The sequence below is a fragment of the Mytilus trossulus genome, chromosome 8 (genome assembly GCF_036588685.1).
Source record: "Mytilus trossulus isolate FHL-02 chromosome 8, PNRI_Mtr1.1.1.hap1, whole genome shotgun sequence".
Classification (NCBI taxonomy): Eukaryota; Metazoa; Mollusca; class Bivalvia; order Mytilida; family Mytilidae; genus Mytilus; species Mytilus trossulus.
Window position 1 is genome coordinate 48622337 of NC_086380.1, and position 22204 is coordinate 48644540.

At 31.9% G+C, this 22204-nt stretch overlaps 1 protein-coding gene across 1 annotated transcript in view; it reads left to right on the forward strand.

Moving 5' to 3' along the window:
* LOC134681071 (protein strawberry notch homolog 1-like) overlaps positions 1 to 21611 on the forward strand; it is a 42379-nt gene extending 20768 nt beyond the window's left edge. The window contains exons 16-30 of the mRNA XM_063540478.1: positions 835 to 1017; positions 1847 to 2059; positions 2591 to 2724; positions 4531 to 4659; positions 5086 to 5221; positions 6310 to 6422; positions 8523 to 8594; positions 9555 to 9654; positions 10536 to 10610; positions 11286 to 11432; positions 16081 to 16175; positions 16863 to 16955; positions 17260 to 17483; positions 18785 to 18981; positions 19670 to 21611. Coding sequence (XP_063396548.1) covers positions 835 to 1017; positions 1847 to 2059; positions 2591 to 2724; positions 4531 to 4659; positions 5086 to 5221; positions 6310 to 6422; positions 8523 to 8594; positions 9555 to 9654; positions 10536 to 10610; positions 11286 to 11432; positions 16081 to 16175; positions 16863 to 16955; positions 17260 to 17483; positions 18785 to 18981; positions 19670 to 19812 — 2054 coding nt within the window. The 3' untranslated portion in view covers positions 19813 to 21611. The remainder of the gene's footprint in view (positions 1 to 834; positions 1018 to 1846; positions 2060 to 2590; positions 2725 to 4530; positions 4660 to 5085; positions 5222 to 6309; positions 6423 to 8522; positions 8595 to 9554; positions 9655 to 10535; positions 10611 to 11285; positions 11433 to 16080; positions 16176 to 16862; positions 16956 to 17259; positions 17484 to 18784; positions 18982 to 19669) is intronic.
* The last annotated feature ends 593 nt before the right edge of the window (positions 21612 to 22204 follow it).

The window sequence follows — 22204 nt, forward strand, 5'->3', positions numbered from 1 at the left end:
GAATTAAAACTGGAGTTGATTTCCTGAGGGATATGCCATTCATGGTCATTGTATGTACAAATTAAAAGAATCGTTCATGATCCAGAGCTTGTGACAGCATCAAGAAACAAACTTTGAAAATGCTTATTTTTGTATTTTACTGAAAAATGGATTTGTTTAAATTGGATTTTTGATGCAGCTAGTTTTAATGATCAGTTTGTCAAACCTTCATTATTTTTTGGAATCTTGGACAGAAGTGTTTTCTTGGTCAAAAAATGGATACAAGAAAAAAGAAATAACAAAATTGTGTGTGACATTGACATGGATTTAAATTTGGGCAAAAGATTAATAATATAAATTACAATTGATTACATTCTAAAACATCACTGACAATTGCAACTGCAGACAAGGCATAGTTTTATGGAGATCTTGACATATCAATTTATTTTCAATTTCTACATGTTCTGTATAATGAACAGTATTTGTTCTATCATCTATGTTTGATATTTATACCCCCGCTTTCAAAAAAGGGGGGTATACTGTTTTACCTCTGTCTGTCAGTCCGTCAGTCAGTCCGTCCCATGAAACTTTCGTCACATTTTTCTCAGGAACTACAATACAAGGATTTCTGAAATTTGGTTTCAGGATTTATATAAGTCAGCTATACTGTGTGATGCGTTTTCAGATTCATCACCCGACAACTTCCTGTTTACCGAACACTTGCATATTTTTACACTATTAGTATTATCCACTTGCGGCGGGGGTATCATCAGTGAGCAGTAGCTCGCAGTTTCACTTGTTTGATTCAGGGTTTTAATTTACTATAACAGCACCTTAACAATAACTTTTTTGTAGCTGATACTTCGAGTAAAAAGTCTAAGAAGGCCAAGGGTGATTCTTCCGACACCAGCAGTGGTTCTGATTCGTCTGATTCAGATATGAGTGATATAGATCTTGGTCTGGGCAGTGCCTCTAGTTCAGACAACAGTGATGTAGATAACTTTAATCCATTTGGAGGATCTGACAGTGATGATGATAGTATGTATTGTACACATAAAGTGTGTGTTTTCTATTACAGCTAATTTCCTAATGCATGTAGAACAAAACTTTGGTTAGCTTGCTTACTTTGTTTGTATATTGTACAATCATTAGAATAACACCCAATTAAATTCAAATATGATATATGCAGGTAAAACCATGCCTATATAAATTGTTTAAAGATGTCAATCTTATTTACAAAGCTTGAATAAACAGTTATACAAACAAAGCAAGCAAGCCAACCAAAGTTTTGTTCTACATGCATTAGGAAATTAGCTGTGTAAAGATAATGGACAGGGGTCCTGAAAATCCTTGAGGACTTCTGACAAAAATATGTCTTATACTTTCTGCTGTATGAATTGTTTCTTTACACTTAAACAACTGAAAAAAATATGCTATATTACTTGTAAATTATACTAATTGTTTTCCATATCATCAATTGAATTGATAGTATAAAAAAGAAGCTGTGGTATGATTGCCAATGAGATAACTCTCCACTGGAGACCAAAATGACACAGAAATGAACAACTATAGGTCATGGTATGGCCTTCAACAATGAGCAAAGCCAATATCTCATAGTCAACTATAAAAGGCCCCGAAATGACAATGTAAAACAATTCAATGTTAAACAGGAAAGATAAGCTATTTTAATTCCCCCTCTTTTGAACTGCCCCAAGGTGATAGACACAGAGCATGGAATATTGCTGTAGATGTTTTAACCGAGTTGAGTAAATGTAATAGTAAAAAATGAAAAAAATGCTGTTCTAACAATTTAGAGCTTGATTTAAGACATATGTATTTTAATGTTGATAAACCTGTGTTTTTAAAGATCCTTGGGTGAAGAAAAAGAAGGGCAAATCAAAAACCAAAAGTAGTAAAGTGAACAAGAAAAAGAAAAAAGATCTGGATTTTGATGAAGAATTTGACAAAGCTCTAGCTGCAGCTGGGCTGCTGAAGAAAGCAAATCCTGCTGCTGAGAAACCATCATCCTCAACATCTAATGGTAACCATGATGATAACAATACAAATGGTAATCTGTATAGTAAGTATAATAGGATCTTTATTGTTAAGTGTGCCAACTTAAATACAAAGAATTAACTGGAGGAAAAAAATATACTCAAATTAATAATGTCTTACTAGTAATGGTGACAACTTCTGTTCTTGAAAATTTTACAGGTAGTTCAGATTTTGAACATTTGAACTAAAAAGAATAGGGCATTTGGTGTTTGATTTTCCCAAGCTAGTTCAATTGGTCAGAAGGGGTACAGTTGTTCTAGATACTATCAAGTTTCAAAAAAGAAGAAAAACAAGGACACAATTATAAATTTACCCTTGTACATCATTGAAAAGTTGGTTTCCGTTCTTTAATTTTAGTTTGCCTCAATCAAATGTTATGAAACTTGTACACAATGATTATTACCACAAAACACAGATTAAGTTTGAATTTTTGTGTCGTCACTATAATCATATTAGATTAATGCCCTTTATAATTAGAAGAATTGCTGAATTTTTCATTTCCCTTCTCTTTATTTTTATTGTAATGATTTAAAATCATTTGCCATCTGATTTGTAGGTATGGATTCAGTAGAACAAGCAATAGCACTTAAGAGAGAGTTGATGGACATGCTGGAGGAGTTAGATGATCTACCTCCTAACACATTGGATCATCTTATTGATGAATTAGGCGGACCAGACAATGTTGCAGAGGTATGGATTATCCCATTTTGATGACAGCAGGGGTGTGGAAATATTTGTTGTGAGCACTTGTCCCCGGGCAAGTGAAACCTAACATTTTACTTGTCCTGAAAAATATTTACTTGCCCTGATGATCTCAATAAATATTGAAGTATTTCTTGTTAGCTAATATATGATTCTTACTTCACACTGTTGTGCATCATCCATTTGTTTATATGTGTAAAAAAAATAGGAAAGTAGGAAATGGGTTAACATCAATGGGACAGAAACCTAACAGCAAACCAACCAATGAAATGACATGTAAAGGTCAATTTTGCAGCAGTTTTGATAAAAATTGTAGCCAGTAGGTACTAAATTTGAGGAGAGTGACAGATAATTTGAAGAAATGTAAACTATAAATAACAGATAAAACTATTGATTTTGTGGTGTTTCTCTCAACTGACACACTTGTTTTTTTCTTGATTATTCATTATTGTCTTGATGGGCAATTAAAGCGTCCCTTCTTTTTACCCCTTTGACAACAAATAATGTTGACCTTTCATCTATTATAAAATAAGACAAAAACTTAATTTATTTTCCGAATTTCCATAGATAGCCAGGGGCAATCTGATATCCACGATGTCTGAAATTCTCGCTTCCGTTTTTATTTTTTAAATACTCTGTGTCCTCCATTTGCATTTAAGGTTTTCTACTCGACTCATGACTCTTTTTGTCTTGCTTGCCCAGCTTTTTATTTAGTATTTATCAATCTGAATCTCGATACAAAATTAAAAGAAATGATACTTCCGGCAAATGACGGATAAAACCTAATCGACGATCCCGGGTCAATGGACAAAACCAATGCAATGTTACGCGACTCGGGTTCGCATACTTATTTTTATTTATTTTGGTAATCGATCTATTTCCGGTATCATGTAATATTTATCGTCATGAACATTGATGTTTTTACTTGCTGAACATTGGTTTCTCTTACATAAATTAAACATCTCTATACGTTTTGAAATTAATTTTATCTTTTGTTGGATTTGAACTTTGTCTTGTGTATTTTTTTACTTGTCCACGGGCAACCAAGACAAAAATAATTACTTGTCCGGTTGTTCAAATGTGCGAGTCGGGCATAGCATTTCCACACCCCTGTAGCTTTTGCTGCTAACAACTTCAATATTATGTTCAGCTTTTAATTCTAAATTTGAGAAAAGAAATGGGGAATGTGACAAAGAGACAAAAACCCAACCAAAATTGAAACGGATAACTGTAAATAAGAAACATTTTAGAGACAAACAAGATATTATAAGGGGGCTGTTTAAAAGAAATTAATGCTCTTGCAAGGGAACTTGGAGGCTCATTTGCAGTAGAAAGTGGAAGAGCATCAAGGCTTAGTAAGCCTGAAAGCTATTGCCAAATACAGCTAAGGGTTGTTCCATAAAAACATACATGGGACCCAGGGAAGGCATTTCCAAATCTGAACTATGGGTGGGTTTCATCTATAATTTTGCATAGTGGAAATGTAAGTGAAATTTTAATTTGTCCCTTTAGGTGGTTACCTTACTTTTATAGTGACTCCCTGGTTATCCTGTATATTTTAATGGAACAGACTGGACGGTAGAAAATCATTAGTTTTTCCAAAATTGTAAGTTTGGTATATTTCTCTGTAGTGCAGGGGATGCTGATCAACAAAGGGCACTTCAAAAAACAAAGATTTTATTACTGATTTACTTATTACAGGAATAAAAGAAAATGTGATTTTGTAGTCAATGTTTATAAACTTTTAATTTCTAGCAGATTGGTAAAGTTTGTGAATTCTTGATCTCTTTATAGATGACAGGACGTAAAGGTCGTGTTGTCAGCACTGATGAAGGAATAAGCTATGAATCTCGTAGTGAAATGGATGTTCCATTGGAAATTCTTAATCTCACAGAAAAACAAAGATTCATGGATGGAGAAAAGGTATTGTAGTTGTTAAAACATTAAAGTTAAACAATCATATATATATATAATTAGTAAGTGAAAAAATATGTTTTAACTTTTAAATACTTCTTTTTTAAAGATTTATCAGTATAATTAACTCATCACAATTTTTGTAACAGTATCAAATTATCTTGGAAACCAAATATAAAATGACAACAAAAACCTGAAATGTCAGCAATCTACATCATTCATATATATGCATGAATAATCTTTATATTTACAGTCATTTTCAAGTTTTTAAATGAACCAAAGTATGTTGATTGCAAGATAAAAACTCATCTTTAATGAAATTGTAAACATTTGTTGTTGTTTTTTAATTTATACAAACTCAAGCTTCAAATTTGATGATGATTAATATTTAAGGTATAGTTTAATGTTATTCAATTTTGATTTTTTTTTCTCTAGGATATAGCTATAATATCTGAGGCAGCCAGTTCAGGTATTTCCCTTCAGTCAGACAAACGTGCAATTAACAGAAAACGACGTGTACATATTACATTGGAGCTTCCTTGGAGTGCTGACCGAGCTATTCAGCAGTTTGGTATGTATAACTAGGCCATGATTTTTATGAGCATTATGTTTTCTGGTCTGTGTGTCTGTTTGTTGATCTTTCTGTCCTGCCTCAGGTTTAAGTTTTTGGTTGGGGTAGTTTTTGATGAAGCTGAAGTCCAATCAACTGGAAACTTAGTACACATGTTCCCTATGATATGATCTTGCTAATTTTAATGCCAAATTAGAGATTTTACACCATTTTGATGGTCCCCCGAACATAGAATATGATAGCGCAGATGGGGCATCCTTTTACTAAGGATACATTCTTGTTTTCCACTTGTGTCAATCTTTGAAATACATAAAGTGGCTCAATTCAATATTGGAAAATTAGTTGTTGATTGTATGAATTTGAAATTTTCTAACCTACAAATTGCAAAAAAATAATACACTGAGAATTATTTAGATTTTGATATTTGCATATACAAATTAATATTGATTTTAATTGATCACCATTATAATGCATCAAAGGCAAATACTATTTTTATGCCCCACCTACGATAGTAGAGGGGCATTATGTTTTCTGGTCTGTGGGTCCGTTGGTTCATTCGTCCCACTATAGGTTAATGTTTTTGGTCAAGGTAGTTTTTGATGAAGTTAAAGTCCAATCAACTTGAAACTTAGTACACATGTTCCCTATGATATGATCTTTCTAATTTTAATGCTAAATTAGTGTTTTTCCCCCAGTTTCACGATCCACTGAACATAGAAAATGATAGTGTGAGTGGGGCATCCGTGTACTTGGGACACATTTTTGTTTGAAAAGAAGTTGTTTCACGCTAATGATAACACAGAATATATATATTCCATCTAAGATTTTTGACAATTTTGAACTTTTATCTATTGTCAGTGACTCAAAGAGTGTCAAATAAGTAAGAAAATGACTGCCATAAGATTTTATACTATATTGTTATTCACTGGCTGTTTCTGTATTGGCCCTGTTATAGATTCGAGGTTAACTGTATTGTTCCCAAGACTTGAAGATTGAACAGGCTGATTTATCCGTATTGGGGCAGATTTGCTCATATCATTTAAATATATTGTGTGTATAGTGTTATCAATTGACCATGTACATTGCAGGCAGAACACATAGATCAAACCAGGTTACAGCCCCTGAATATGCATTCCTGATATCTGAACTAGCTGGAGAACAAAGATTTGCTTCTACTGTTGCTAAAAGACTGGAAAGTCTAGTAAGTCATACTTGAATGCTGCAATGTATTTACACTTTTGGTATTTAGCTGAATTTTGTCTCTTCATAATCTTCTGATGTCAAGCAACAATCACTGTTTAATTGTGATGTCAAATTTTACAGAAACTTTGATGATTTAAAGTAAAGGCTGACAAATTTGCATAAGTGTTAATATGTCTATTGTTGAAAATAACATAATTTGAAAAGCCTTCTTAAATGTTGATAATTTCTTGTATGGTTCGGAAAATGTGAACTTTTTTTTTATCAAAAGAGTGGTAAGTTTTTGTGTTGCATCGGAAGATATATTTAGATGGACCCCTTCTGGGAGCAGAGCTATCAACAGTTGTTTGTAGGATCACAACAGCAAAAAATAACTTTGAATTATTAACAGGTTATCTAGGACAAATTTGTTTTCTTTTTTCTTTAGACATGTTATAAATTTTGATGCACATATAGATCAAAGGAGTAGGTCCGGTAAGGCCTGATTTTGGCCTCAAATTTCAGGTTCATCTGACGAAAGGGTTTGGGCACTTTTTGAACACTTAAGTGTCTATTTCAGTTCATTCAATTAGTTTAAGTGAAAGATTTTACCTGATTTACTCATTAAAAACGATACGATTCAAGCTTAAACATGAAAAATCTATCAAATATGCCAAAATTTTCACTTTTCAGATGGTTTTTGTCAAAAATGAAAGTGGCTGCATCCATGTTCATCCTCAACCTTTATATATGTTATGCATTATCATCAAAAACAACTAACATTTCATGTTAAGAATGAACACAAATGCAGCCACTTTCATTTAAGACGGAAACCGTCTAAAATTTAACTAAAATCCTAAAATTGTGAAGATTTCAGTAGTTTAGCATGACTTAATGATGCTAGTACCCAATATATGTGCATTGTATTGTCAAAAACAGCTTATATATATGTCGGAGAAAAATTCTACTTTCCAATAAATAACTAAAAGTTTACAATTTAATAATTTTGTAAAACTGCTTGTTTTGGGGCCAAAAAGGGGTCTTACTGGACCTACTCCTTTATGATAATATGAAAAATGTTCCTAGTGTTTATTTTTAGCTCACCTGGCCCAAAGGGCCAAGTGAGCTTTTCCAATCACTTGGCAACCGGCGTCGTCTGTTAACTTTTACAAACATCTTCTCCTCTGAAACTACTGGGCCAAATTTAACCAAACTTGGCTACAATCATCATTGGGGTATTTAGTTTAAATAATGTGTCCAATGACCCGGCCATCCAACCAAGATGGCCACCATGGCTAGAAATAGAACATAGGTGTAAAATGTAGATTTTGGCTTATATCTCTGAAACCAAAGCATTAAGAGAAAATCTGACATGGGGTAAAATTGTTTATCAGGTCATAATCTATCTGCCCTGAAATTTTTAGACAACCCGTTGTTGGGTTGTTGCCACCAATTAAGTAATTTAAAGAAAATTTTGCAGTTTTTGGTTATTATCTTCAATACTATCTTAGATAAAGATAAACTGTAAACAAAAATTATGTATAGCAAAGTAAGATCTACAAATAAGTCAACTTGACCAAAATGGTCAATTGACCCCTTAAGGAGTTATTGCTCTTTATAGTAAATTTTAAACAATTTTCGTAAATTTCTGTTAATTTTTGTTAACTTTTACAAAATATTTTCCTTTGAAACTACTGAGCCAAGTTCATTATAGATGGAGAAAATTGTAAACAGCAAGAATGTTCAGTAAAGTAAGATTGACAAACACATCATCATCACCAAAACATAATTTTCTCATGAATTCTATTCTCATCTATTATGTATGTCCTTTGTTTAGTATGATCATAGACCAAGGTGAGCGACACAGGCTCTATAGAGCCTCTAGTTTTAAAATGTCTATGTATACTTAGATGACAATATGGTCAATAACAAATTGATATATATATATTTAGCAATGACTCCAGAGGAAAAATATGTATATTGGAGTATTATTTATATGGAACAATGGTGGGATCACTTAAACTTTTGTTGAAAACTTATTAATGAAAATGGTTAACTGAAATCAATGACTTCAAATGGAAACAGTAAGACAGCTTTTATCAAATTCTATGATTGTTTTTAGGGTGCTCTTACTCATGGCGACAGACGAGCAACAGAATCTAGAGATCTCAGCAGATTTAATTTTGATAACAAGGTGAGCATTGTAGTTAAATTTTTAGATAAAACAACAACATTTGACCAAATTTGGAAGTATTCCTGCTTGATGATGACAAATGTATTTCTAAAATAGTAGTAAATAAAGGTAATGTTAAATATCAAGGTCCAACTAACTAACATTCAAAAATAAATTGATTATATATTTTATTCCACTCAAGTTGCACGATTTCCTGCCATTGATGGCCTTGGGCTGATTTCTGCTCTTTTGACTTGTTGGTTTCTCTGACCCATTCCCCATTTCTCTTGGCAATGTTATTATCAAATAATAGAACTGTCATTACACCTTGGCAAACTTATTTATTGCTGCAGAAGTGAAAGTTGTGAGGGATGTTTCTTGCATCAATGTAAACTTTTGAAATTGTATAAACTTGATAAAAAACAGGAGTCTTGACTTTGAAGATAAGATAGTAAGAAGATCTCATAATATACATATATCATTGACATCCCTCCATACCTTTTAAAATAGAGGGCCTTTGTGTCAGAGTGATATAAGTACCTATAGTGATCACTTGTGTGTCAGCCCTAAGGTTGTCAGTTCAAACTTCCCTCCTGGAATCGGATCTAAATTCACAGTTATTGCCACTTTCCTACCGAAAATCAGTTCTTCGGGTAAAATGGCTACCAGCTGGCATCCATGATATTGCAAAGGTTTCTGAAAGTGGCATTAATCACAAGCAACCAAAAGAGTTTAAATATCCAGATTATCTTAAATATTATAACAAATAAGAATGTAATAGAATATGAGAGCTTATATGTCAAGAATAGTTAATTTGAAACTGCAAACATATTTTCACCATAAGGCATATTGATTTAATAATAAAAAAAAAGGTTTCAACCGCCACTGTAAAAATACCATAGTTTTAAAATTCACTGCTGTAGTAGAAATTTGAAAAAGTATATTTAAACTGAATATTAAATAGAAATTTTGACATTACAGTATGGAAGAACAGCTCTGGAGAGTGTTATGAAATCCTGTATGGGATTTGAATCACCATTAGTGCCATTCCCAAAAGATTTTGAAGGAAATTTCTGTGATGGTAGGTTGTTTTAATATTTCTCTCAAAAACAAGTTACAGGCAGGAATGTCCCGACTAACTGTTAATAAAAAACAAAATCAGATGTGGTATGATAGCAAATGAGACAACTTACCACCTTCAGATTAGGATAGGAACAAATGTACATTTCTTGGAAGTTGACTAGGGGTGACTGTGAAAGAAGGAAATACAATTTCAACAAACATTCTTTAGAGCTAGAGTTCTTTGACTGACCAATGATGATCACCAGAAATAAAATTCAAACTTAAATTCTTCAAAAAGTAGGTCATCCAAATAAAATCTGAACTCTCTGATTGTCATCATTAATTTAAATAATAAGTTCAAGATCATCATGCATTTCAAGAAAAGTTCCCACAGTTTTCATGTAATTTTTTAAAGTCAAATAGATCATAGTAATTGCATCTTTTCTTACCTCTGTGGCCGTGGGGAACTGGAATATGAGCCCAAAATGTCAAACTTTGAAAACTGACTTAAAGACACGAACAAATTTATGGATATTTTTTAGTAATGGCCTTTGTTAAATGAATACAAAGTTATGGTAATTCTTAAAATAGGCTATTTTAACAGTTATAGATGTTTTGCTCTATATGTTAGAAGTTTCAAGCCATGTATGTAAGACAAAACTTTAAAATGTAAATATTAATGTTCAAAAGACTTATGTCTTGTGAGCATATGAACAAATTTATAGGTAGGTTAATGACACTTTAATTAATTTTTTTATTCATAAACCTATAAAATGTTTAAGCAGTATAGTCTCAATAATTATAACATGTAAAATTCATAAAATTTAATTAACAAACTTGTTAAAACACATGTGTTGAGTCATGAATGGTTTAGTCATTAAAGTAATATTTTGATTGTAGAAGTAAGAAGAGGACTGGTTGGTGTTGGTCTGGTATCTGTGGACTCCAGAATTACTGTACCAATTCTTGATAAAGGTAGGATAGTTTCAAATCGAAAGTTTTTTGTTGTTTTGGAATCTAAAGGACTATGCATATGGATAGGCTAATTGTTTGTACACTAAAATGAAAATAAGACTACTGGTTAATTTATATTGTTATGACATTTTAAACCAATCTCAATATTTTGGTGTACCCTTTTGAAAATATTATCCAGAATGCATTGGATTTTGACACAGCGAATTGTGGTAGACAGGAATAGAATTGACGTGAATGTGGTGAGAGTGATGTTTTAAAAGGTACTGTCTCTCTGGTTTCAATCTTTTAAAATAAATACTACACGTGTACATGAGAAAAAAGTTGTGTATTATTGTGTAACTTGACAACAGAGTTATAAATGACCTGTGGGGATGACATCAGTTGTTGGTAATGTCAACATCTATTACCTTTGACATTGCCCATGTCCTTTTGAAATAGAAATTATAGGAAAAATAACATTGTTAGCAATCTTGTGTTAACATTTATTTTAGAACATTTTTTGATGGAACAATACGTTCTCAGTCTTGAACCTGAAGGTTTAAACCTGTAGTGAATATCCAAGGTCAATGTAATTAGCTGCCAAAGATCTTGAAATTTAAACCAAGAATATTGTTTAGTTTTGTGATTATCTTGGCCTAAATAATGACATTTTTATATTATTTCTGACAATTTCAGACTATAATAATATCAGCAAGTTCCTAAACAGAATCCTTGGTATGGAAGTTTGTCTTCAGAATTCTCTCTTCAAATTCTTCTCCAATACACTTACGGCAATCATCCTGGATGCCAAAAGGAGTGGAAGATGGGATATGGGTATTTTAGGTAAGGTTATTTATAGAAATATGATATGATATCGTATATTATTATGAGTAAAAAGTTATTTTTGCTCTAAGTCAAAAAATAAAATTGAGAAAAAACGGTAGTATACAGCAGTTACCAAAAATTTGAAAACTGAAAGTTAGATGGAAATACTTTTAAGGCGAAGCGTACGTAATATAACTACTCAACAGATTTTTTTTAAATTTTACATGTGGATTCTGCTTGTACAAATACATCAGAATATAAAATTAAAAATAGGGGGTAACCGTTTTCATTTTTAAGATACAAGCTGTTGAAACTAACAGCATGATACGCCCGAAATACAAAGGACATATATAGGGAAAATCATAAAAAACCGGCAGATATTTTTACTTTTTAATGATTTTCATCAGAATTTTTTTTAAATTCGAAATTTGATTAAAAAATAAACGACGAATCCATTGGTGCAAAGAAAGTCCTGAGCAACCGTGCTGGTTTTCAAGCTATATTCTCTTGAAGATTGATTTTTAGCGGAGAATTATAAAATATTCGGCGACGTTATTGATGTCTTCTGTAACGTCACCACAAATTCTACTCTTTAACGTTATTATACCCATTGCACCGTACAGAATTGTCATTCAAAGCATGAGTGTGGTCAACACATTTTCCTAAGTATTGGAACTGCTAAAAAGATAAAAGCATAATCGGTTGAAATGGTTGATAATGATACAATTGGTAAATAAATATACTGCAAGTGAAAGAAAGTTACTGTATAGACTTTAACTCCATCTTTTCTTCATTAGACACGGTTCCACATCTTTTTTGAAATATTTGTATTGGTCTAATAATTTTTAATCAAGTAAAGAGTTGTCTAGATTAGTTCAGAATGATTCTTTACAAATTTGAAAAATTCGGTTATAATATTGGGATCGCTTCTTTTCATTCTCACCAATTCCGGTGCTATTCGAGGTGTTGCGTACACAACCCATTCTATTTGTCAAGTTCACACACATGCACGTGATTCATATTACTTTAAAATTTCCTTTCTCGATAGTTTTCCCTTTTCTTTAACTACAAGACAAGGCATTATCATATGGTATCAATGTTTGCTGGAGATTCATAAACAAAGGAAATAATTTCTTGTACCATTATTTCTTAAATTCCGCATGTACGACTCATTAAAAATAAGAAATATGCAAATGCGTTTGAAGACATTTTGTTTTCGCACTCTAACTTTAGTAAAAGTAAATAGAAATCTATGAAATTTAAACACAAGGTTTATGACCATAAAAGGAAGGTTGGGATTGATTTGGGGTGTTTTGGTCCCAACTGTTTAGGAATTAGGGGCCAAAAAGGGCCCAAATAAGCATTTTTCTTGGTTTTCGCACAATAACTTTAGTATAAGTAAACAGAAATCTATGAAATTCTAACACAAGGTTTATGACCACAAAAGGAAGGTTTGGATTGATTTTGGGAGTTTCGGTCCCAACGAATTAGGGGCCAAAAGGGTCCAAAATTAAACTTCGTTTGATTTCATAAAAAAATGAATTATTCGGGTTCTTTGATATGCCAAATCTAACCGTGTATTCAGATTCTTAATTTTTGGTCCTGTTTTCAAATTGGTCTACATTAAGGTCCAAAGGGTCCAAAATTAAACTTAGCTTGATTTTAACAAAAATTGAATTCTTGGGGTTCTTTGATATGCTGAATCTAAACATGTACTTAGATTTTTGATTATGGGCCCAGTTTTCAAGTTGGTCCAAATCTGGGTCCAAAATTATTATATTAAGTATTGTGCAATAGCAAAAATTTTCAATTGCACAGTATTCCGCAATAGCAAGAAATCTTCAATTGCACAGTATTGTGCAATATCAAGAAATTTTCAATTGCACAGTATTGTGCAATAGCAAGAAATTTTCAATTGCACAGTATTGTGCAATAGCAAGAAATCTTCAATTGCACAGTATTGCGCAATAGCAAGAAGTATCTAATTGCACAATATTGCGCAATAGCAAGAAATTTTCAATTGCACAGTTTTGTGCAATAGCAAGAAATATTCAATTGCACAGTATTGTCCCGTTTTCAAATTGGTCTACATTAAGGTCCAAAGGGTCAAAAATTAAACTTTGTTTGATTTCAACAAAAATTGAATATATGGGGTTCTTCAATATGCTGAATCTAACCATGTATTTAGATTGTTAATATTTGGGCCCTGTTATCAAGGTTTTCCAAAACTGTTCCTAATATTGTAGGTCCGAAAAATGCACAAAATCATCAAATTTTGACAATATCGCATGGCCTGGTTGGCCAACTTTGAAGTTTATTGTGAAAAAAATTTAAATTATTGTTTTTGTCTCGCTTGACGGAGTCAAAAAGCAAGACATAGGTATGCTGTTTCAGGCGGAGGCATCAACAATGTATTACTGTCTCGCTTGATGGAGTCAAAAAGTGAGACATAGGTATGCTGTTTTCAGCTGCTGCGGTGTCAACAATGTATTAGTTTGTGATTGTGTCTAGTTTATGGTGAATCACTAGTGGTAAGTCAAAGATATTTGGTATAAAGTTGAATTAGTATTGGCACATTTCATTACCATGGAGATTATTTGGCCCGCCCCCTCAGTTATGGTATATTCGACTTTGAATCTTCTGCTTAGTTTTTAACCGGATTTTTGTGACAAAAATGTCGGTTATTGATTTGGGGATGTACGGCGGGCAGTCGGGCTTCAGGCCGGCAGCAACCAAATGTTGTCCGTGCATTTACTCATGAACCGTTCAACCAAAGCTTTTCAAATTCTAATATGTTGTTACTGACAACAAAATGAAGGTCAAGTTCAAAAATGAGGATTTTGACTTTTACCGTTCAGGAGTTATGGTTCTTGTAAGATTGAAAAATGGCATTTCCAGTCATGTCCGTGCATTTACGCATGAACTGTTCAACCAAAGCTTCCCAAATTTTAATATGTTGTTACTGATGACAAAATGGAGGTCAAGTTCAATAATGACGATTTTGACTTTTACCGTTCAGGAGTTATGGTTCTTGAAAGATTGAAAAATGACAATTCCAGTCGTGTCCGTGCATTTATACATGAACTGTTCAACCAAAGCTTTTCAAATTTTAATATGTTGTTACTGGTGACAAAATGGAGGTCAAGTTCAATAATGACAATTTTTAACCTTTACCGTCCAGGAGTTATGGTTCTTGAAAGATTGAAAAATGGTGTTTCCAGTCATGTCTGTGCATTTTCTCATGAACCATTCAACCAAAGCTTTTCAAATTCTAATATGTTGTTACTGATGACAAAATAGAGGTCAAGTTTAATAATGATTATTTTGACTTTTACCGTTCAGTAGTTATGGTTCTAGAAAGGTCGTAAAATGGCGTTTCCAGTCATGTCCGTGCATTTACGCATGAACCGTTCTACCAAAGCTTTTCAAATTCTAATATGTTGTTACTGATGACAAAATAGAGGTCAAGTTTAATAATGATGATTTTGACTTTTACCGTTCAGTAGTTATGGTTCTTGAAAGATCGTAAAATGGTGTTTCCAGTCGTGTCCGTGCATTTACGCATGAACCGTTCTACCAAAGCTTCCCAAATTTTAATATGTTGTTACTGATGACTAAATGGAGGTCAAGTTCAATAATGACAATTTTGACTTTTACCGTTCAGGAGTTATGGTTCTTGAGAGATTGAAAAATGGTGTTTCCAGTTGTGTCCATGCATTTTCTCATGAACCATTCAACCAAAGCTTTTCAAATTTTAATATGTTGTTACTGATGACAAAATACAGGTCAACTTCAATAATGACGATTTTGACTTTTACCGTTCAGGAGTTATGGTTCTTGAAAGATCGTAAAATGGTGTTTCCATTCATGTTGTTTCAATTACTCACGAACCATTCAATCTAAGCTTTTCAAATTTTAATATGTTGAGACTGATGACAAAATAGAGGTCAAATTTGATATTGACGATTTTCACTTTCACCAATCATTAGTAATGGTTCTTGTGATATTGCCAGGACACAAATAAATGTTAATAAATCCGGTTTGCTGTCATTGTGACAGCCTCTTGTTAATTTCTACGTTGCAATTTTGAAAGATTTTCATATATAATGGATTTGCAAGTATGAAAGTAACTTATAACTACAGTTAAAATGTATATCCATACATAAAGGGTTTTCTTCAGTGATTTGACAGGATTATTTGATGATGGGTCAAAAGGTTGATTTTAACTCATGGCTGCCAAACTTGTCAGCTGACAATGTGAAGGATTTGCCATATTTGGGTTTAAAAATCAAGAAATATATTGAATCAGAGTAAAACCAAAACGGGCGGGAAATGAAGACTGCCGCTAGAGAAAGGGGTTTGTTGAAAAAGTGCAGACACCAAAAATCCCCTCATAGAGTTCTTTGCATGGATTGTTTGTCGTGCACTCTCCCTAACTTGAATATTGGATAATGTAGCCATTCTAAGCAAATTTTTTCGATGAAGATTTAGTGGGTGTAATATTAACAACCCTTGGTCAACTATTCAAACATTGTACTATAAATTCATTCTTGTAATGGTCAGAAAAACTTTTGTTAATGGGGGTTTTTTTCCGGATAATCCGATCCTGCGAAGTAATGACATATTTATAAATTGAAATTTAAAACAATGAGAATTTCCTTTGTAGATCTTGGTGCTGGTGAAGAAAAAGTTTCCAAGAAAGAAACCAAGACATTTGTGGGGAACGCTGCTTTGAATACAGCTAAAACTGAATTAAACACAGTAAGAATCATAATTATAAATATTAGAATACTGTAGATTCAGAAATTATTGCAAGGTTTTTATTTTTGAGAAAATGTGACAGAGTTGTAAGCGATTTAAGTTAAACTTGCATTTTGAAATATTTTATATGAATTAAACAGGGTTAAAATTATAATCATATTTAAATCTGAAATGACAAAATCGCAAAAATAAATGCAAGCAATAATTTTTAAATTTACAGGATAGCCAAACTCAAGTATCATAGTTATAAACAATAGAATAAGGCAAAACTCAAGTACCATAATTACAAACATATAAACATTACAATATAGTGAAACTCGAGTATCATAATTATAAAAATTACAATAAAGTGAAACTCAAGTATCATAATTATAAACATTACAATATAGTGAAACTCTTCAATGAAGGAAGTTACAGACGAACCTTTTGTTTGTTATTTATTTTATAAGATGATGTGGCTGTATAACTGTAATGAATGCAATAGTAATCAAAAGGACAAGAGTAGTTATCTATGAACCATGGGATATTATGTCTTAAGACATGTGCCTTTGAGTAGCTAAATTAAGGCATTAAAAATTTAACTCCGTATGTTGGGTACAGTACAAAACATACTTTTCTCCAATAGCCTGTTATTTCCTTGAATTTGTGTTCCAATTGAAGTTTAAATGTATTTATTTCATTTACTAGGTTACAGTAGAAAGAGGGATGTCATGGACCCAAGTCCTGAACTTGTACAGGAAATATTCTGGTGAACAAGATGGCTTCTATGTGTCTGCTAATGTAAGTTATTTTTATTATCCTAAGGTGGAAAATAAAGTTAACAAAAAATGGCAATAGCTAAGAAAATTTTACACATATTAATATCAGAATTTCTTTTCTGTTTTCTTGCCCGTGGGTGTCTACCATATACATGATATATATGTCATGTATGTATAAAAAAAAAAAAAGTTTTATTAGTGGATAATTAGAAAGCTATACATAATTAAAAACTATAAAAATGCAAGTTATTTTTGAATGATGCATAAATGTTCTGGTATGTGACCCTTAAACTCTACAAACGTAACAGAATGCTTTCATATTATAGGACAAGTTTTGGAAGAAGACTGCCATTCTGGCTGTTTATCATACAACAAACAAGAAGAAGGAGAAGTTATATGATGTCTATAGACCTAACACAGGGAGACAACCTCATCCAGAATCATTGACTGGTCTACTCAAAAGATACAAAAAGGTGCTACCAGACAATGCCCAGAAATGGTGGGAAGATCAATACATCTCATCTGCAGTCAACTGTAGTCATGCCTTCTGGTAAGCTAGGTTTTAAGGCCCTACCTACCATAATAGAGGGCATAATGTTTTCTGGTCTGTTTGTCTGTTCGTTCGTCTGTCCGTCTGACCCCAATTTCATGGTCCACTGAATATAGAAAGTGATGGTGCGAGTGGGGCATCCATGTACTATGAACACATTCTTGTTTATGTTCCAATTAGGGGCATTATGTTTTTCTGTTTGTTTGTTCGTCTGTCATGCTTTAGGTTAAAGTTTTTGCTCAAGATAGTTTTGATGAAGTTGAAGTCCAATCAATTGATGAAACTTAGTACACATGTTCCCTATGATATTGTTTTTCTAATTATAATGTCCAATTAGATTTTTTACTCTCTTGTTTTCAAACGATATTAAATAACAGTGTTTATTTAAGTTGTTCAAATGGTCCTTTAAGGATTTTTTTCCACCATGTAATGGCAATATTGCATTTTATTATATACTTAGTAGTAAATACAGATAAATTGTATGTATAATACAATCAATGGCAAGCGTGCTGTATCAGCCACCTGTGATGATATTGATATCAGCACGGTTGCAAAAGCTTTATCACACCTTTAATCTGTATGATCATGTCATCGATTGCAGTCACTTTGCAAAGACTTTATCAAATCCCTAATCTGTATGACGTCATGTCAAACCTATAATCTGTATGACGTCATTTCAAACCTCCTTATCTGTATGACGTCATGTCACATAAAAAACATCTACTTGAGGTATATGTATATAATAAAGTGTATATGATATGGCTTTTTCAATATCACACACCATATTTACCCTCAACCAATATAATCCCTCGAGCAGAGCTCTTATGATTATATTATAATAATAATAATAAATTCTTTATTTAAAGAGGGTAAACTCAGTTAGTTACAATAAACTAATCTTCCCTGAGCCCCTCACATACAAATTATAATACAATCAAAACAGATATTTACACATAGTTAATTTACAGTCATGTAGTTCAATGTATTGTTATTAACATAAGATATAATGCTGTTTAAGAAGTATACATGTAGTCAAAAAAATCAAATGAAAATAAAAAATATACATTACAAATGCATTGTCATGATTGTAGCAAATATTTCTTATCAGGATTGTGTTAGGTACTTCTTGATACTTTGGTGTCACAGGTTGATACGGATGCAATATTGAAAACGCCATATGATATTCTCTATTTATTAAACATTTAGCATCGAATGGTCCTATATAGTATATCCACAATATATTGGTTGCTTGATCTTAAGCAATTATAAGATGTTAAACATTATTAATTTGACTCTTTCAGGAAAGGCAATTGCAAGAAGACAGCATTAGGTCTGCAGTGTGATGTTGGCCTGAGAACACGAACATTCCATGTTCTCAGTGGTTCAGTATTAAGTGTGTGGAATAAACTAGAAAATGTTCTTGCTTCTGCTCCCGGTGGAATTAACTCCAAAATGCAGATTATTCGTTTAAAAACTGATGCAGGTGAAAGGATTGTGGGTAAGTTAAGAGGGATAATAAAAATGAAAAAATTTATAAAGCGCCTTATTCAAAAAATAAAAATTACTCGAAGGCACTGTACATTCAGCATGGTAATTAAAAGAAATCAATAACAAAATCATAAAACATACATTGTGTCACATTCAAATACCAAAATATAAAATACAACAAAAATGCCTACCATAAAAAAGGTCAATACCAAAATACATTTTAAAAAACCAAATATTAAAAATTAACAATCTTGGCTGAAATCAAGCAAAACTAACGAAAACCTTATAAAGGAATACAAAAAGATGCATTAAAAGTCGAAACAAAACAAGTAAAAGCCATGTGGAAGATACAAAGATCAGGTGACATACAAATCAGCAATGGTGTACACAGGTTCCATGGAATCATTAGGGAAATCATATTTGGTATAACCTGGCCTTGCGGTCATAAAACTTTCTAGCAATATTATTGTAATCAGACTCCACCAATCAAAATACTGGATTTAATGTTTTGAGTACATATTTTGTATTCTGAATACTGAGTAAAATTTTATGACAGGTCCCAGGATCTTTTGAGCTTCTTCTTTTTATTATTAACTGTTTTATAGACAATTTATTGCTGGAGATGTATGCATTTTTTTTTTTATGTCCAATGATTTATATATATATATGAAATATAGTTTATCATTACTTTTTTTCAGGGAGTTTGATTCCAAGTAATTGTTTAATGGCATTGTGTAACATATTGTCTCAAGATTGTGTTCAGACTTATACAGAGCAACATACTCAGCCAGTCGTTGAGACCGATGAATCTCATCTCAGCATGCCGTCTTTTGACTTTTAAAGATTTGACAGAAACTGTGATAGCCAGCACTACTGTTTTCATCAGTGATCTCCTCAAAGTAGTCTACAAGTTAGCAAGTGATACAAAAATATCTATGTTACATGCATTGTTTAATATACAAAAGTAGTTCCATGCCAAGACTTGTTGATGAACAATTAAAGAACTTCTTGGTGCTTTGGAGATTGACTTGTGGTCCCAATTATAGGATTAAAAATGAGCATAATCGGGTTAATTTATTGTTGATTGCTGCTCATAGAGCTCTAGTCTATTTGTAAGTTGCAAGGTTGTATGTGTGTGTGTGTTTGTTTGGATAGTAGACAAAAGTGGAGAAAGAGTTTGATTGGTAATGTGAGAGAAATTTATTTAATAAATAGCCATGTGTGAATACAAAACATAGAATGTTAGAAATATGATTTATCTTAATGAAAGGGAAAGAAAAAATGAAAGAAAAAATATATAGCTAACTTGGTTGTCATTATTTTTTGTCAGAATTTGCACCCCTTGTTGAAGTAGCCACCAACTTATTTGCTTTAGTTTAGTGCCAAATATTTTCATAAGGCCACACAAATTTGATTTTTTTTCTTTTGGAAATTAATATTTTTTACTAATTATTTGTATATTACCATGACTACCAGATAAAAATTAAAAGATTTGAATTAATCTCTCCTTTTAGACTGAACAAAAATCTTTCATTTGGTGTTCTTTACCTTCAGCTACTTTCCATTAAGCCTGATACTGTCTGATATAATTCTGTAAACATTTTTTTTTTTTTTTTTAAGTTTAAATTCATAATAAAATTTTATAAAATTATGTTATTTTGAAAGTTTAGTATTTTAACATGGCAAATAATAGAAGTCACCTAATTTTGTTTCACAAATTCCAAAGATCGTAACAAAAAAATGATATGGCCTTTAAAATTTATGTTCAGTTACTTTGCAAATGATAAAAACAGACCAGTCCGAAAGATGACTACATCAAGGGATGCATTATGTGAAAATATATAAATATTGTTGTTTTGTGTATAAATAAATTTAAAATGTATTTTTTTCTACTATGCTGTGATCATGAAAATGTAAGATGTAAAAGATTATATATTTGTTTAGTGCATAACCCTGAAGATTTAATACAGAAAAGGTCAAGACGCTTGTTATTGTAGAGAAAAAAAACCATACATTTTATCTTCTTATTTTTAAAAATTTAATATTACAATTTTGTTTTAACTTCAGAAAGTATCAATACTGATACTTTAATATTAGTTTCGGTGAAATTTTAAATGATGCATGGTCAATATTGAAATGATGCAAAGTGTTATTACTATAGATATATTTTCTATAATTAAATGATGCAAAAAAATAATTTTAGAGAGTATTTTCTTTATTGAATAAATAACTAAAGTATGTTATTTCATTAGTTGTTCTTGTATAGTTTCAAACTGTTAGGTCAGAAGTTGGTTTATTTTAAATACCAAAAATGTCAGGCTCTGCCTCTGGTAATTGTTATTAAAAAAGGCATTGCTCCAGAACAATTTAATGTGTTTGCCATAAAATCATCTTGAACAAATTTATTCTTTAATACCTGAGAGATCTTGTCAGCATTTAAGCATATAATCTATAAAAAAAAAAAAAAAAAATTGAACACACAAAAAGAGCCAATATTTTTGGTATAAAAAGACAACATGTAGATATATTCTCAACCAAATGTATGAACGGAAGAATAAAGGTATTAAGCTGTTCATTTGATAATAATTGATTCGTATCAAAGGTCTGTGGTTTTCTATGGGCACTCCGGCTTCCTCCACCTCCAGCTTCCTCCACCTCCAGCAGTGCTTAAAAATGGTGTTTAAACACCAAAAATCAAACTATTCGATAATAATTGGTAAATTTGATGGCAGCTTTCACCTGAATGTGACTGAAGTAATAACTGTGTACTGTTTGGTCCAGCAGACAATCTGTCCTTGCATCAAAAGTGTCAATACAGCAAGTGAAAAAAGAAAGTAAAAAAAAAAACAGCAACACCCTGGGTTTTTTTTCTACAATAACAAATAATTGACATTTTCTGTTTTCACTAAGAAGAGTTGTTGCACTTAAATGTATTTAAATTGTAAATAGATATGTTGTTGGTTTATCTAGAGCATTTATCATATTGTTAAAACAAAGTATTGAGTTTATTATTACATGTATATGTGTAGTTTTTTTGGTAAAAAGTTATATGTTTATTTGGTGCGACTAGGGTTCTATACTCCATACTGGTCAACCCATAGATCTTGTTGACCTGTAATGGACAAGTATGGATGTACAATGTCAATTATTATTAAATTTTACACCCCAATGCTGAAATGTCTTGGTTATGTTGATGTTTTTTCTATGTCAAGATAGCAGTTTTGTAAAGCATA